A 17,026-nucleotide genomic window follows, 5' to 3' on the forward strand; every position below is an offset into this window, starting at 1 on the left:
TACTAGTGAAACTCCAATGGCCACTGTTACAAAGTTAGATCCTGATAAAGGTAAAGAAATTGATGTCACTGCTTATAGAGGTATGATTGGTTCATTAATCTATCTAACTCCTAGTAGACCAGATATTATGTATGCAACCTGTTTGTGTGCAAGATTTCAGGCCAAACCTAGAGAACCTCATTTGGTTGCTGTGAAGAGAATTTTAAATATTTAAAAGGGACTCAATCACTTGGTTTGTGGTATACAAGAGAATCAGATTTTAGTCTAGTTGGCTATTCTGATGCAGATTTTGCTGAATGCATAAATTACAGGAAGAGTACCTCAGGTGGTTGTCAATATTTGGGTGGTAGATTAGTTATATAGAAAAGCAAATAACGGAAATCATTATCTACATCTACAGCTGAAGCTGAATATATTGCAGCTGGCAGTGTCTGTGCTCAGATTCTTTGGATGAGAAATCAGCTATTGGATTATGGATTGTCTTATTTTAAAATTTCTATCCATTATGACAATCATAGTGTCATTTCTATGTCAGGTAATTCCGTACAACACTCACTCATAAAATATATCAGTATTAGAAATCATTTTATCAGGGAGCATGTCATGGAAGGAACAATTGAGTTTCACTTTGTTCCAACTGATCAACAAGTAGCTAATATTTTCACCAAGCCATTACCAGAAATTGTCTATGTTAGAAATCAGGAATTTCCATGGAGTCAGGATCTGTCATGAGGAGTCAGGATGTGTAGTCGATCAGGATCTGTCTGACATTTAGGATTTGTTAAGCCGTCAGGATTTGAGGTGGTCAGGATATGCATCAGGATTTGAAAACTGTCAGGATATGATTCTATAAGTCACAACTACAGGATAAATCAGAATCTGCTGATTTATAGGATCGTAGTTGTTCATTTAAATATGTATAGAAACTAGATAAATCATATTGTAACATATCTTGTAATTAATAGGAATTGATTGTAGATGTGTGATATATAAACACTGATTAGGTTATCACTTTGTGGTGTGCACAACTCGAGTATTTTCATAACCTAGCAGCTCTTAAGAATATTATTCTTGACAGAGTTTTGTAACAGTTTATTAAAGATCGATATAAACTTTTATTTGATTAAACTGTTTATTGTTTTTCTTACTTTACTTCTTTAATCAATCGATTTGGTTGATAATTGTATCCAACCCCCTTAAACAATTATCATTACTGGGCAACATCACTAAAATAATCCAAATATCATTTTCAATAAGTTTTTTGGGTTATTATAGAGATAATAAAACATGCTTTATGAATCAATCAAACTTCTATGATTTTATAAAAATATTTAAAGGTCAAACAATCTCATTTTTTCACAAAAACAAATCATTCAAAAACATTTTAAAACACAATGACCATAAAATCGAACACGTACCGATCAAATAGCATATAATCATATATCTCAATCAAACAAATCTCGTACTTTACTAATTTTACTATTTAATCTTAATTATAACCATCTTTTTATATTTATTAATCGAATAAGGATCCAAATAACGATTTGACTCAAAAACAATATTTTCAAATAATCTTGTATCCAAATATCACTTATAATATCACATATTTTTACTTCATCTGAATCTAGTCACTTTTTTTTCTTTTTATCACCACTGAAATATTTTCTTGAATAAATCATATTCTCGAGACACGTATCCATTCACGTGTTCGCCTCCCTCATAATCAGTTATCATACCATACACCTTTTAGTAACTCATCAAACTATAATAACTTTTATATAATTATTTATTAAGTGATGCACATATATATCGCAAAATTTGAATAATTTCTCACTTTATGCATTTAACATTATTCGTGAAAATCTGAGATATTACATATTTTCCTATTTTTTTTAAATATAGTATTACAAAGAAGTTTTTTGGCCCGATTTGCATTTTAAACCAATAATTTTTTTAGCAAAAATTCATTTTTTTTCTTTAATTTAGTAGGATTTACTTTATTTACAAATAGACCAGAAGCGTTTTTTAGAAAAATTATTTTCAAATCTATATAAAAACTTACTTGCCTTTTCAAAATGCTGTAATTATTATTAGAAACAACCCCAAATAGAATGATATATTCTTTTTCAAAATCTGCATAAGTATAATTGATTCTTTTTGAATTTTATTAAAATGTAATCTTATTACTTTTTAAGTATCTATTGGACATTTTATTCACAAATAATATAGAAGATACTCATCTAATTCTTAGGAGAAGTATTGAGAATCATTTATTATCGTTATCATCTATTATATTTTATTATATGTATTGTATTTTTCAAAAATTAAATCAAGAGAGGACATTCTCGTACTCTTTAAATAAATTATAATATGTAGATACTCACCAAATATTTAAAAGTATCTTTAAAATTATTTTATTATTATTATTATTATTATTATTATTATTATTATTATTATTATTATCATTATCATTATTATTTGAATATATTGCTTCTTCTTAACATCTTTTTATTAAAAAAAAGACTAAATAGATACCCACATAATCTATTAAAGTATATGTAAATTTGTTTATTATTTTTAGTCATTTTTTGATATATGCATTATATCTTTTGGATATCATAATTGGAGGAAAAAGAATTTCATACATTACATTTCATTTTTATTGTCATCTCTCTCATTTCAACCGGTATCCCGTGTTTTTGTTTGAAGTTCTTGTTTTTGGTGCATCACTCTTTTGAAGGTAATGTTTTTACAGATTTTATATAGTTTATAGATTTTACTTTACAAATTTTTGTTATAGAATACTTGTTATTCTACTTCGTGGTTTAAAAACTATTTTTGATTTTGAATACACAAATAAATCCTTGTTAATTTACCTCTTGTTGTTTGGATAAACATTTTTCTTGGAGAATTACTAGAGTTTGATCCTCATTACTGAATGTTAAGTTGTTACAATTTTATTTGTTATTTGATCAATAAAAATCTGTCATTGAGAACATTTTTAGATCATTTTTGAGACATGCAGCGTTATGCTTCTATATGTAGTGAATATATTTTCACCCATTACCCATTATTCTAGGGGTACTACCAAGGTGAAAAAAGCTCTCTTATATATTCCATGACATATATTATTTTCATGTTGCATTTTGTTGCATTTTATTTTTTGCGCAGGTTATGAAATATGTCCAAGTCAAAAAGATCTTCTAAGTCAAATATCGAAAAGGAATTGGCAAATGTTCAGGTAACTAATTCGTAAATATATCAATTTTTGTTTTCTTCAAATTTTGAATTATTATTGTGTCTCTTGTTACATTTTTCTTCATCAAGTAAAATTTTTCGATTTTATCTATATCAATCAATTCAATTATTTGTTGTATATGATTTAATTATTTTTTTTATTAAAATTTCAGATTAAATGTAATGTTTTTGATTTAATCTAGAATTATAATATATTGCAGTACTCTAAACATGATTATACATTGAAAATTAAATTTTTAATCAAATTTTTTATTATAATTTTTTTTTATTTTTATAGTGGACTGTGATGAAAATTTAAAATAATGTTATATTTATATTGTATATATAGCATCATATATACTTTTATCAACTTGTTTTATAGAAAACATAATCAGAAAATTATTTCCATATATATATTTTAAAAAAATATATATTATTTTGTGATTTTTTCTTTGCACTTTGGAAATGATATTTTTATAAAGGAATTTTCTAGCGTGTGCTAATGGGCACATGTTAAGCGCGAAATCTAATGAATTTACTTCATTTTGATTGATTTATATTCATTAGTAATAGTAGAGCCCTGCATATAAAAAAATTGCATCAATCAAAATAAGCTAAACTCATGAGATTCCGCGCTTAGAATGTGCCCGTTTTTAAATATCATTAAAGTAAGATTAAATGAAATTATATATTAAAGTAGATTAAATATACTTTCCAAAGATGTAATTTTTTTATTTTGTTCAATTATAATAATCTCATGAGATTATTATAAGCGCTTAAAATTGCGCTTATAATAATCTCATGAGATTATTATAATTGAACAAAATAAAAAAATTACATCTTTGGAAAGTATATTTAATCTACTTTAATATATAATTTTTAGTTTTTTAAAATAATACAGAAGTAATTTTTAATCTTTGGTAAAAAATTGGTCAATTTGAGTTTTATAAAGAAAAATGTGACAATTAAAATGGAATTGAAGGAATTAGTTTGTAAAAAGAAAAGAGAAATTTTGTATAAAATCAAGTGGGTTATTTCAGACTCGTGTTCTCAACACGTTTTGTTTGGCTCTCACTCTGGTTGGGGTTGTGGGATGATTGAATTGGAAGCTAATAATCATAAGTTTATGAAATTTAATTATAAATCATAATTAATAATAAGGAGATTAACATTAATCATTATTAATTTCAACCAAATGGAAGGAAAGAGGGCTTTTCATCTCTCAACTGTGTACATACTCTGTAAGTGATGATCAGTTATTTTTGTATTCGAGTTATTCGTCTTGTTTCTTGTCACGTTATTTTACATTTTTCATGTATATTTAAGCTATTGGTGTAGTTTCTTGTCGTTATTTTACCTTTTTCATGTATATTGTAGCTATTCGTGTCATTTTTTATCACGTGCTTTATTAAATTATAGTGCCACGCTATTTGGATTATGATGAATGTCTAGCATTCCTGAGCTACTTGTATAATGTATTGTTTCCGAAGCTGCATTTAACAATGAATATTTTATCGGCAATATAGTATACTTTGAATGACCAGCAGATATGGTATTATTTTCGAACCGCTGTGGGTGAGATTACACAATTAGAAGGGGAGCATGCCTGGTTGTCCCAGTATATATGCGATGCATTGGACAGAGGATTTGGGTTTAATTGGCGCACACCGATTTGTCTACCTCCAGACGTTGAGAAAGAGGGACTGGAAATGGTATTTGATTATTTTCGTTTTGCTGTAGCGTTGGGTCGGGATTGCGAGGTTAGATTCGTGTTTGCTTAATTCTTGTTGTTAGTTTGTGCTTCCTGACACTTGTTTTGATTTAGAGTTATTAATTGCAGATTTTTTTCTATTTTATAAAGGATATCATAAATTTTGAATTTATATTTGTTTTTCTTTGAGCAGGAGCGCAAGTTGTATATTGATGAACTTCTTCAAAGGGATGAACACTCTCTTTGGTCGTTGCTTCGTGCTGCAAACTGTCTACAAGTTAGTGGGCTATATGAAATGATCCGCGACACTCTTGCTCAAAACACTGAGAAGAGTGTCTCGGAAATAGAGCACGATTTATCTAGATCTTTCAAGCAGTGTGCGAAGGTTATTTTTCTTGCAGCTACCATGTTTACTGCCAGTGACATGTTCCTTACCTTCAATTTTTTTATGTTAATTTTTTCAATTGATGCAGGGAGAAGAGCTGGAACCTCACAAGAATGTCAACATACGTGCCAGGCTTTCAAATAAGCTGTTTGTGAAACAGACGAAAAAGCTCGACGAGGTACCGAATATAAAGGTAAAATTCAAGTCTTCTTCAATATGATTACCATAATTGGTACTATAACAACTTGAATCTATCTTCTAATATTTTTCTTTGTTTCATACTTAACTTGTTATTGGTTGATGTTCTTCCTTGATAGAATGTGGAGGCAGCAGAACTGGAGGCTCCGGAGCCTGAAGCTCGTTCAATTGATGACCTCCTTTCTTTTATCAATGGCGATGGAGGTATCATTATCTTTTTGCTCACTATTTTTTTATATGTGTGCTCCATACTTGCTTAAATATGTGTATTATAAGAACTGATCATATATTCTAAATTAGCTATACCCGTGGTCCTTTTTCTTTTGTAAATACTCAAAGTCCTCTATAAATGTTATTTTTTCAGCTTGTTCTTCTTGCCATATAACAACACGAAAATAATGGCATGTAAGAATGTGTAGAAACTGAAGGATATTAGGTGTATCAAAACAATTTTAAAGGGAAACCCATATATGCCTATAAAATTGTTTTACAGAGTGAGACATGACATCCTATTATTTCAAAAAGGAATACACCACCACTAGCCTAACTAATTATCTCAATTTTGATATACTAGTCATGTCTCTTCTAATTACATACTATATAATGAGTTTGGGGCAGATTTGATATATCAACTACGTCTCTTCTTCTATAGTCTTTAAATAAAAACCCTTATTGTCTTAGTTCTACTCTCTAGAAGAGGTGTATTGGGATGTATTTAAGTTTTAGGGTACATGTCCTAACTTGAAGGAAAAGTGTCCACCTTGTCAAAATGATCTGCTCATCCTCAAATGATAAACAATTTGTACAAGCATATTTCTTCTTTTCTAGTAAAAAGTGATGAAATTTTATCCTTTTAATGGTTTCTTTGGTGTGGTTATCTAATGGTATCTTTATAATTATACTTGTGGAACTTAGATGTTAGTTTTTCGTTGTTTCATACCTTACAGTGTAGTTTGAAGTAGGCAAGGCGATTTTTTTTAATGATGCAAACATTAATATTAATTAAGTACATTATATTTGCAGATACCAGAGGGGGTCAAACCTCAAAGAAGAAGAAAAAGAATCGTAACAAAGGGAAAGAGAAGAAGAAAACTTCTTCTATCAATGTTTTTGCTTCAACTGAGGCCTCTGCTTTAGAGAAAATCACCGAGAACAGTGAGCAGGTCAGGCACATGATTTTCATTATTATATTATTCATTTTTTCTTGCCGCGAGGCACATGATTTCCATTATTATATTATTTGTTATTTCTTGCCGTAATTCCCCACAATATGCCGTGTTGTTTGTTACCTAAGAAGATGTATATTAAAATTTTTAGGACTTGAATGCTTCTAATTCTGCATACGATAGAGGTTCCGCTGCTGATAGATTACAACTACTGGGCACTGAACATGAGAGCTTCAATGCTGACGGAGACATTGTTGATAATGATCTGGATCCCGCTTTGTGGGAAGAGATTAATAGGTTAGCGTGTTTTAATTTTATCATTTATAATATATCCGAACCTCAATATTTTGGAAATTCTTTTGTATGACAATTATCTCAGTACGGGGTATTTTTAAGTGTGTGAGTGTCATAAGTATCTCTTTCCTTTGTGGGAACAGAATTATATATATATGTGTGTGTGTGAATGTAAGTATGTATTTGTGTGTGTGTGAATGTAAGTATGTATTTGTGTGCGTCTTAACTTCAATTATCTAGATGTGACATCAAAAAAAAAAGAAACAACAAAACCTTTAGGAAATAACGTTTTTTGGGAGTGTTCGACAAATTCACTTTTTCAAAATATGATGAGGTATAAAACAACTTTTGCTTGCAAGTAAAAGATAAATACAGCATGCCAACAAAAATTCAATTTAAGGACCAGTGTTACCAAAAGCACAGATGAGGCAATGTCTACTGCTTTTTGATAAGCGATTTTAATAAGGCAATTGCTTCGTCCCATGTCCTTGATTAGGCGATATTGAGGCAATAGATTACCTGTGGCCTTAACATTTTTTGTCAAAATGTTATAAAAATTGATAAATATGTATTTATTATATGTAACTGAAACATAAAACTGTGTTTTTATGTCATTATTACTAAAATGGATAAAACATCACTAAAAAATGTATTTGTAAATTACAAAAAAACTATAGTATTTTACATTAAATTTTCAATTACAATTTCTTAGTCTAAATGTGTTTTGTAGTATGTGACCCAAACTTTTAAGTTAAAATGTAGGCTATACTTTAAAACTTAATATTGTATCTATTCATTTTCTATAGCTCTTGTAATTTTTATTAATAATATCATATTGTCATCATATTAATGTCAAATATTATGTAGATACCCATTCACTAGTTTCTATCTATACTATATTATTTTACTATAATAAGCAAAACTAGTATATTTGGTTGGTTGTCAGTTTGGCACTTCGTCAAATTCTACACCATACTATTATAAGCGGAACATTGTATATTTGATTGGTTGTCAATTAAACACATGTAATTATAAAATCATTGTTAGCTTTGTCTCGCCTAGGTAAATAACACATGTAAGGTCATGACTAGTATTGAGCACATTAAGTAGGTTTGCCACAAGATTGCAATACATTTATCTGGTGTTTGTTTCCTATATTTTGCTCGATGAAGCAATGTGAATCTTATTTTTATGCATAGGCTATGTTACAATTTTGTAAAATTACATATTTTTTAGAAAAGAATTATATTAATTAAGCAAGCAACTACATTAGAAAAAGAAAAGGTAGGGGTGGGGGTGGGGATAAAGATACGTGAACATGACACAAATTTGATCGACTGCTCTTGCAAACCGATGCTTCTGTTTTGAAAGAGGATCTATTTACTTGGTTTTAGTCTCGACTATCAACAATGTTGATTTCTCAGAGGTTAGTTTTCATTCTTTAATTTATTAGTGTATCTCATTATACAAGATATATCATATAGTAGGTAATAGTATCATGAAATTACATGAAAGTGTTGGATTGATTGCTACTTAATTGCATGTTTGCTTTTTGTTGCCGATGGATATTAGTCACACCGGTGTTTAGTCTTTATACAACGTTGTAACAATTAATTAGTCCGGTGGCACCTACGGAAGCTAGTTTTATTCATTTGATTATACTTAGAACTTGAATATCTGTAATTGATTTTGACATTTTGTTAAGTTAGTTTTTTCGCCCTTGTACTATATATGGTACATGGGCGGGGATATATTGGCCGTGTAAGTTAAATTTATTAAATATAAATAAAAAAATGATTTCAAAGGCGTGTGAAAATTTTTATTCAAAGCTTGTAAGCATATAATTCTTGTATGGCTAGCTAGATTCTAATATGAAATTATTGACATGCATGCTAGAACGCTACTGGCTTGATATGTATAATGTATTAAACTGCCCTCGATACATGTGTGACATGTATGCGCATTGCGCTGTAAACTTAAGTGTGGCCTTCACACAGCCGCAACTCATTATTACCCACTTCGCTCGTTTTTCTATATGATTTGATTGTATAATTTTTACATGCATATGGCTGATGTTTGCACACATGGAAAACAAACTCACATCCACAAACTTATTTTTGTAAGAGTTTTCTTGGTTTAGTTCTTCAAATAAGGTATATACTATTATTTAGTGTATCTTCTCAGATAAGATGTCATATGCCATAACAAAAATCATTTTGAAATGTTTGCGGTGATGTTGCAGTCTTCTGCTTTTGTGTGTGAAATAAGTAACAGTACTAGAATACTACATTCGATGAGAAGTATGTTATTGTTACTATTTTGCTCTCTACAAAGATATATTCCTTTTACCTTCTTTTCCTTTTATTCGCGGTTCCTTATTTGTCCTCTTCGTGTGCAGGGAAGTAGAGGATTTTGAAATAAGGCTGATGACGAATGCATTGCGTTTAGAAAGGAATGAAATTTTTCAAAGACTTGGTACAAATTTTTATTCCTTCTTTAGATTGTGCAAAAATGTTTACTAAATTTATACATGTGTATATATGTATATAATGATGCAATATTTTCTAAATTTCAAAGAGAGCTACAAATTTAGAACTGATGCATCATGCATCGTATTCATATATACATGAATTTTTGTTTCGTTGAAGTTATTATATTTCGACATGTAATGAAGCTAAAATACTTTAAATTAAATAGCGTTTATATATATATATTGTATTATGACAAAGGATTAAAGACCTAAGAATATGGTGAACTACATGATTTGTGTTGTTCATAATCTGTTCTTGTTCATTCTATCATTATCACAACTAAATATTTCCATTTAACCCTATTTATCTCGTCTTTTATGCACCACGGTTTTTGGTCAAGTTTTGTTATGTCAATAGTGCCATTTTATAGTCTTTGGCTGTGCATAGAAATGATAATTGAATAGTACAAGTTATGCTAATAGAATTACACTGAACAGTTTTTTTTATCATCGTAGCATTAAATTATATAACAATGAATTTTCTGCTGTATATATGATGAGAGAACGTCTCTCTACCAATTGTACAAGACTTTTTTTTTACCTACGTGTTTAATTTGTTTTTTTATTATGACTAGTTTTAGGGTCTAGCAGGATGGATTTGTATTAGTTGCCATAATTAGTTATCCTCCTTTGTCAGTTGTAACCTTTTAGTGTCTAGCAGGATGCACAAGTCTCCTTTATATTCCTTGCTAATTCCCCTGTTAATTCGCTGTAATGATTGTATCTTTACTTTGATTATATAATTATTGACTTACTTGCTCCCTAGTAACTCATGGATGTTTTCACCCTTTGCACATATTTCACTTATATATGTATATGCTTGGATGGACAGGAATAGACTATGTTGCTTGATCGCAGTAATCTGTATGGTTCAAGACCTGCAGAGAATGGCTGATGTACATTGAATGCATGTTTTAGACTGCAGAGTTAGTGTCAGGTTGGGAATGGCTTATGGTGAAAGCTTTTAACAATAAAATGATGAGGATTGGTTGTGATATAGTCGTATATTTTCTTCTTTTCATGCGCCAAGTTTTGGTTGCTCTTCTATCTAGAATGGATGAAGGTCAGCATTACTGTTGAGAAAGAACTCATTGTGTTCAAGCCCTTATTCACTTTAACGAATGGTGTTTTTAGGTGCAATTCAGATATGTGAGTTTTTTAGCTTTACAGTACATTTCTTAAATATCTTAGATAAATTTAGGGGATTGTTGTTTATCTTATGCTATAACCATCTACGGTGCTCTTATAAATCAAATGTGCATAATCCAATGTTTCTAGACTCTCCTTATCCAATTTATAAAGGCCCTACCTCGCGGTATTTTTCCGAAAAAACAGTTTTCCCAACTTATCTGGCCAAAACTTGCATATGGTAACTGGTGGAGAAGTTTTGCACAGAAAATAAAAGCAACTTTCACGACCTATTAAAAATTGATATTAAATTTCTTTATTGTCAATTATCAGCATAATTATAAACTATGCTATTGTTATTCACTCAATAATATTTGCTATTCTTTTTTGAGCTTGGGAACCATCTTTATTTTCCTTTAGGTTTGCTTTCTTCTTTTTTTATGATTGGTTAATATTTCATTATATGCCTCTGTAATCTATATAGATCAAACTTAGAGCTGGACCAGCTATACCACTGCAATTTCAGATTATACTATGTGTACTGCATTACTTCTATTAAAATGTGTCAAAGGTTTGTTCAATTGATTATGAAGATAATCAAGTGCAGTAGCCACATCAATCGCCATGTTTATTTTGGTAGCAAGGTTTGTTCAATTGATTATATTTGAAGAAGTTGCGTTGCATAGTTGCATGTGTAATGCAGTTAGACAGTCACCCATCTTTGTTGGAAATATACCAATACCAAATGGTTTCAAAAACCCAGATTATATAAACGCCAGTTGCCAGTTTTTTTTTCTTTTTGAATAATTAGGTCTGTTCTAACAAATTGCATTACTTATAGCACTACGCAACCATTGCAACAGCATTACCACTAACCTTGTAAGATGTACGAGTGACTACACAAATGACTTTTGATAGTGCCCTTTGGAACTACCATACCCTTCTCAAGTAGTAGTATACAAATTAATGTTACAAGGAAGATTCGATTCCCGGGATCAAACCCAAGCTGTTGCATTTTGTTTTTTTTTAGTCTCCATTTAGCTAATCCAGCAAGAGCCCGATCTCTTCTTAACATCCCGCTTTCCCATTAGTTCTCAGTGTTCCAACAGCATCCCAATTGCTCGTATCAGCGAAGGTGTTACTTAACAATACATAAGTTGAAGGGGTATGTCTGTCTAAATTTAAAGCATGATCTGCTGCACGAGTTGCAGTATCAATATCCCCATGAAGTCGACAGGCACCAAGTGGAGTCTGCCGAACTAGAACTCCTGGTTTCGATGGCATATTTAGGATTAAGGCCTCGGCTTCTTTTGTACGCCCAGCTAGGCCAAAGAGATTTACCATACATGCATAGTGACCGTCTCCAGGTGAGATGCCGTAGCCATCTGTCATGGAAGATAGATGTGTCCAAGCTTCATCAATATATATCCTCCCAGGCTACATGCATAAAGTACACATATGAACGTAATATAATTAGGTTCTGGACCTTCCACCCTCATATCACCGAAGATATTTAAAGCTTTTCTTGGATCCCCATTTTGTGCATACCCCATTATCATTGTCGTCCACGAAACAACTGTCCTGTCCTTCATTGATTGAAAAACGCTTAATGCTCTATCCATCAATCCACATTTTGCATACATATCCAACAAAGCATTATCCACACACACATCAACTTCATTATCAAGCTTAATCATCAAAGCATGAAATCTTTTTCCTTCCTCTAAAGAAGCTAAATTAGCACATGCATTAAGAGCTGTAACAAGAGTAAACTTGTTTGGTTTTACTCCTATCTCCCTCATCTCTTCTACAATTTCTAATGCTTTTCTCGGTTCACCACAATTTAAACATCCCTGCCACTTGAGTCCAAGTGTGCACATCTCTACAAGGCATTTCTTTAAAAGCTTTCCAACCATCGTGCAGTTTTTGGTTTTTCAAGTACATATCAACCAAAGAATTCCCTACACACATCTCACATAAGCCTCAGCATCTCCACCGGTAGACTTACGAGCAGTCTGCTTGAATCTAACCATACTTGCTAGCTGAAATGACATAATTGAAAAGCAAGAAGTGAGTCAAGCGCTCAGCAAAGTGTGTCATAAAACAGAATTTACAACATAGCAATATATATCTGGGAACTGAGGTGTATGGCATCATTATTCTATTCAAAACTTTTGTAACCAAACATTTGCTCAAAAATATTTTATGACACTACGGATTGCAGCCGGTGATCAGCCGCGAAGCAATCTCGAACCTCGCTGGGTTCTTAACAATTTATTAGGATCCCTAGGCATATTTTAAGCCTAACATAATAAGTGTGAAAGGGACTTGCGTCTTAGTCCAATTCACCAATCTCAAGAAAACATTCTTTTATTTAAAGAGAAATTATCTTTTATAAAACTGATGCCAAGGAGAACTTTACAAAGATCTATACAAAGGGAATTTAATCATCAATCAAGGATTTCGAGTTAAGAAACTTTTATCAGAATGATGTGACTAGGGTTTTCAAGGATAATCAGCAATGAGTTGACAACCAAGGAAGAAAGTATTGAAAAAGAGTCATAACTTTGTTCCACAAGATAGAGGTTTACTATTTGAGGGTTATGAAAGGGATGTATCTAGTGACAAAATTGGGTATGATTGTAAGGGTTTATGTAAAGAGTCGATAAATCGAAGGTGTAAGAGTACAAAGAATAGCCATTAATCAAGAGAGGATACGTTATCCAAGCATATGAGGTTTTATAGTTTATAGGGATGTGATTTTTATTAGGGTCTGCATAGCATTTGCAAAATCTCAATCTAAAATCAGAATATTCGCAACAACATATCAGGGCGACAACAATATTAAAAAGATCAACATACGAGCATGCTATCATATTTCAAAGAAGTGGTTCGGTACATTTGCAATATATCTTATATCTTAAGGAAAACATTACTAGAACGATAAGTGAGGGCAAAAACGCTTGCATAATATCTCAAGAAAGGTTTACGACACTTGCAATACATAGAATTGACTAAGGGGAAAACATTTGCAATATATCAAGGAAGTCCGGGAACACTTGCCTTAAGAAGGCTGGACTAACTCTCGTCTTGATGTGGAAGCAACCGGGAGCACTACTCGACTTTGACGGCAAGTTTACTACCTTCTTCTGAACCTACACAAAATATAAGGCCTCATCAAGATACACTCTCACAGGGACTCCAACCTAGTTAAAGGTTTCAAAACATATTGGCACTTAGGCCTAACTACACATTTGACTCTTTACTCATCACTTATTATGCTCAATAATTTAGGATCACATAACACATTTAATCACATAATATACAACTTGGATATAATGGTGCGCTATTGAGTTTTGAATGATCTCACTCAACCAACACGATTGACTCGAAGTGCTACCTAGTCTAGTGCAACCCAACTAGCTCTCCAAACTCGAAGCGCCTTTCCTAGCAAAAATCCATTTCACTTAGCCACACCTATGGCCTAACCTTCTTCTTTCCTCTTACTAACCATTAGACTTAATGGTCAACTCAGGCCTCACCTCTAAGGATGAGAAATCTAAGTGCAAGGACAATGTGCACCCATTTGCATAAGAGACTGTCCCATTTGTCTTAACAGTTAGAATATTATTTTATCTATCGAGCCATCAAATTTCACACTTCACAGTCTAGACCTTGTAAGTCGTTGATGCTCCACCTCCCGGTGCTAAACTTAAACTCAGTCGTAAAAATCAGTTTTTGAAAGATGAGGTTTAGAAACCTCTTGCAGGTGACAACTTATCATATATATTACCAAAAGATGTTTGCCTGTGTGTTGATACTTGGTAGAGTGGTTTCGAGTTCTTGGCTTACTCTAGGCTAGGGGTGTGCATTTGTTGCAACTATTAAAAATTTCGATCACAAAATAGATTCGGCTTGAAATTGGCAAATTGGCTACTTATTAGGCTAGAAAGAGTATCTACTAAAATATTTTCAGGAAAATTAATTAAAAAAATACTGTCATAAATTATTCTCACAAAAATCCATAAATTTTATTTTTTATTACAAATAATGAATTGATTGATACTGAATTGACAAAACACATTATCTAGTGTATGATTATTCATCATTCACGTGTATATTTCTTCATTTTCACATTTATTCGTTAACCAACACCACCTGTTCGGTAAAATTCTCAAAAGAGTTGGCATTGTCGTAAAATCCTGCATAATTATTTTATTTTTCTGTCTGCAGACTATATTTGCAATACAGGCATTTCCAGGTAAGATGTGTTTTTGCCTTTTTTTATAATGTCCATTTATATGGAGAATATACCGAATGTTTCAGTGATAACATAAAAATTTAGATGCGGAATTTTAGTATGCTTGCTGATGTAGCACTTAACATTGTTAGCTTATCATTACGGTATTATCATTACGGTTTAATATACATTAATAGGCAGTAGCAAGCTTTTCAGGTCCATAGAAACTACAGCTATAGAATTAGAAACTGCAGTTAGTCTTTTAATGAGATTATCATGTATAATGCAAATCATTATTGGTGACTAAAGTCTATAAGTTCATGTCATCCTCGTAATGGTGTGGTAGCACATAGTTATCTTACTTAGAAGCTGTTTCTAATGGATTCCAGCTCACATAATACGTCATGCATGTCTGGTCGATCCTTTGGCGATGGCTTGGAGCATGCAAGACCAATATTGAACATTCTACTTAGGCGTTTTTCTACTATTTTTCCCTCCCTTCCAGATGTCATTACCTTCATGAGTGGGTCAATAATGTCAATTACGTTGTCAACACAAGTATGTTACATTCCACTTTCCAAATAAAAGATCTCGGTCAGCTCCATTATTTCTTGGGATTAGAGGTACATTATCGACCACGAGGTATCTTCTTGAATCAACACAAGTATGTTCAAGATTTGGTTGAGTTATCCAGACTCAAGGGCTCTAATTCTGTTGACCCCAATGGAAATTAATGTCAAATATAATAAACAAGAAGGAGAGCTACTTTCTGATCCTACTTTATACCGGAAGCTAGTTGGCAGCCTTATATATCTTACCATTACTCGACCGGATATCTCTTATGTTGTACATATAGTACGTAAGTTTATGCAATGTCCTCGGCACTTCCACCTATCAGCTATCAAACGAATCATCTGGTATATTCTTGGAACTCCTAGCCGTGGCCTATTCTTCCCCGCTGGTTCTTCACTCAAGCTTTAAGCGTACAGTGATGCGGATTGGGCTGGAAGCCCCGATACTAGAAAATATATTACTGGTTGGTGTATGTTTCTTGGAGATGCTCTTATTTCATGGAAATGCAAAAAGCAGAATAGTGTATCGAAGTCGTCTACAGAAGTAGAATATTATGCCATGTCTGCCGCTTGTTCTGAAAGTATTTGGCTATGTCGGCTCCTTGCAGAACTTGGATTTCTCTCAAGCCCAACCAACTCCATTGCATGCTGATAACACTAGCGCCATTCAAATTGCAACCAACCCTGTTTACCACGAACGTACAAAATACATCGAGGTTGACTGTCATTCTATTCTTGAGGCTTATGACCACCTGGTTATTACTCTCCCACATATCTCCACCATTCTACAGATTGCTGATATTTTTACCAAATTGATGCCACGTCAGTGCCATAACTTTCTTGTTGGCAAATAGATGCTTGAAAATTTTCCGGCAGCATCAATTTGAGGGAGGGTGTCAAATGTATTAGCTGTATGTTAGTTGTATTAGTTGTCCCTAATTAGATCGGGATATATTATTTGTATTAACAGATTTGGTTATAAAGGCTGAAATCTGCAAATTAGCTGTATTTCAGGATAGAATTCAGCTTGTATTATTGTTATATAATGAGGACTCTCCAGCAATGGGAGAGATACTTTTCTCTACCAATATTCTTGTCATATATATGTTAGTGATAATATAAACAATTTAGCCAAAGAATGTAAACAGTTGAAGTTATGAGAGCAGTCATGACGATAAAGATGTCCATACTCTAATGTAGCATATACCTGTTTTAGAGGGAAGGATTGAAAGGCTGATATTGCATATAGTGGACTGTCCTTGAGATTAACAAAAATTTCAAATTTTCTGGCTCTCTAATCTCATATTCTTTCTTCTTAGTTTTTGAACCTAGTATGCACATCCTATGATAAACTAGATCATCTAAATTCTTAAATTAGCCCCAATAGAATTTATATATTACATTTCAATTCTAAGTTTTATAGTAACTTTACCTGGAGATATATATCTTGTGGTTCCTCGTATACCAGTTGGGCTGCTACATTGGTTCATATTTGGGGATTCAGGAAGAGAAATTGCCAATCCAAAATCTGCAATTTGTGCGAACATATCTTTGTCTATCAAAAT

At 32.1% G+C, this 17,026-nt stretch overlaps 2 protein-coding genes across 3 annotated transcripts; one reads left to right on the forward strand and one right to left on the reverse strand.

Moving 5' to 3' along the window:
- Window positions 1-4,328: 4,328 nt before the first annotated feature.
- On the forward strand, window positions 4,329-10,764 carry LOC141703252 (SKP1-like protein 21). Of its 2 annotated transcripts, XM_074506819.1 has the most exons (9): window positions 4,329-4,478; window positions 4,764-4,997; window positions 5,142-5,333; window positions 5,422-5,526; window positions 5,651-5,735; window positions 6,555-6,694; window positions 6,849-6,994; window positions 9,390-9,466; window positions 10,354-10,764. In XM_074506819.1, the coding sequence occupies exons 2-9, from the start codon at window positions 4,947-4,949 to the stop codon at window positions 10,371-10,373; spliced, it is 816 nt and encodes a 271-aa protein (XP_074362920.1). In that variant the 5' UTR covers window positions 4,329-4,478; window positions 4,764-4,946; the 3' UTR covers window positions 10,374-10,764. The 2 variants fall into 2 exon arrangements, with proteins under 2 accessions (XP_074362920.1, XP_074362919.1); XM_074506818.1 differs by having other exon boundaries at window positions 4,336-4,997.
- Window positions 10,765-11,717: 953 nt separating this feature from the next.
- Window positions 11,718-12,565, reverse strand: LOC141703253 (pentatricopeptide repeat-containing protein At2g03880, mitochondrial-like). Its single transcript, XM_074506820.1, has 2 exons — window positions 12,136-12,565; window positions 11,718-12,034 (listed from the first exon to the last, which is right to left on the reverse strand). Exons 1-2 carry the CDS (start codon window positions 12,563-12,565, stop codon window positions 11,718-11,720), a joined length of 747 nt encoding a protein of 248 aa, XP_074362921.1.
- Between the last annotated feature and the right edge of the window lie 4,461 nt (window positions 12,566-17,026).

The sequence above is a fragment of the Apium graveolens genome, unplaced genomic scaffold, assembly GCF_009905375.1.
Source record: "Apium graveolens cultivar Ventura unplaced genomic scaffold, ASM990537v1 ctg6390, whole genome shotgun sequence".
Classification (NCBI taxonomy): Eukaryota; Viridiplantae; Streptophyta; class Magnoliopsida; order Apiales; family Apiaceae; genus Apium; species Apium graveolens.

What these genes read in the sequence shown, in the direction of transcription:
- LOC141703253 (XM_074506820.1), bottom strand. Translation starts at nt 12,565, where the DNA reads ATGGTTGGAAAGCTTTTAAAGAAATGCCTTGTAGAGATGTGCACACTT. An exon ending in CGGTGATATGAGGGTGGAAG is followed by an intron (nt 12,035 to 12,135) that starts GTCCAGAACCTA and finishes CTTCCATGACAG; the next exon opens with ATGGCTACGGCATCTCACCT.
- LOC141703252 (XM_074506819.1), top strand. Translation starts at nt 4,947, where the DNA reads ATGGTATTTGATTATTTTCGTTTTGCTGTAGCGTTGGGTCGGGATTGC. An exon ending in CGTTGGGTCGGGATTGCGAG is followed by an intron (nt 4,998 to 5,141) that starts GTTAGATTCGTG and finishes TTCTTTGAGCAG; the next exon opens with GAGCGCAAGTTGTATATTGA. An exon ending in TTTTATCAATGGCGATGGAG is followed by an intron (nt 5,736 to 6,554) that starts GTATCATTATCT and finishes TTATATTTGCAG; the next exon opens with ATACCAGAGGGGGTCAAACC.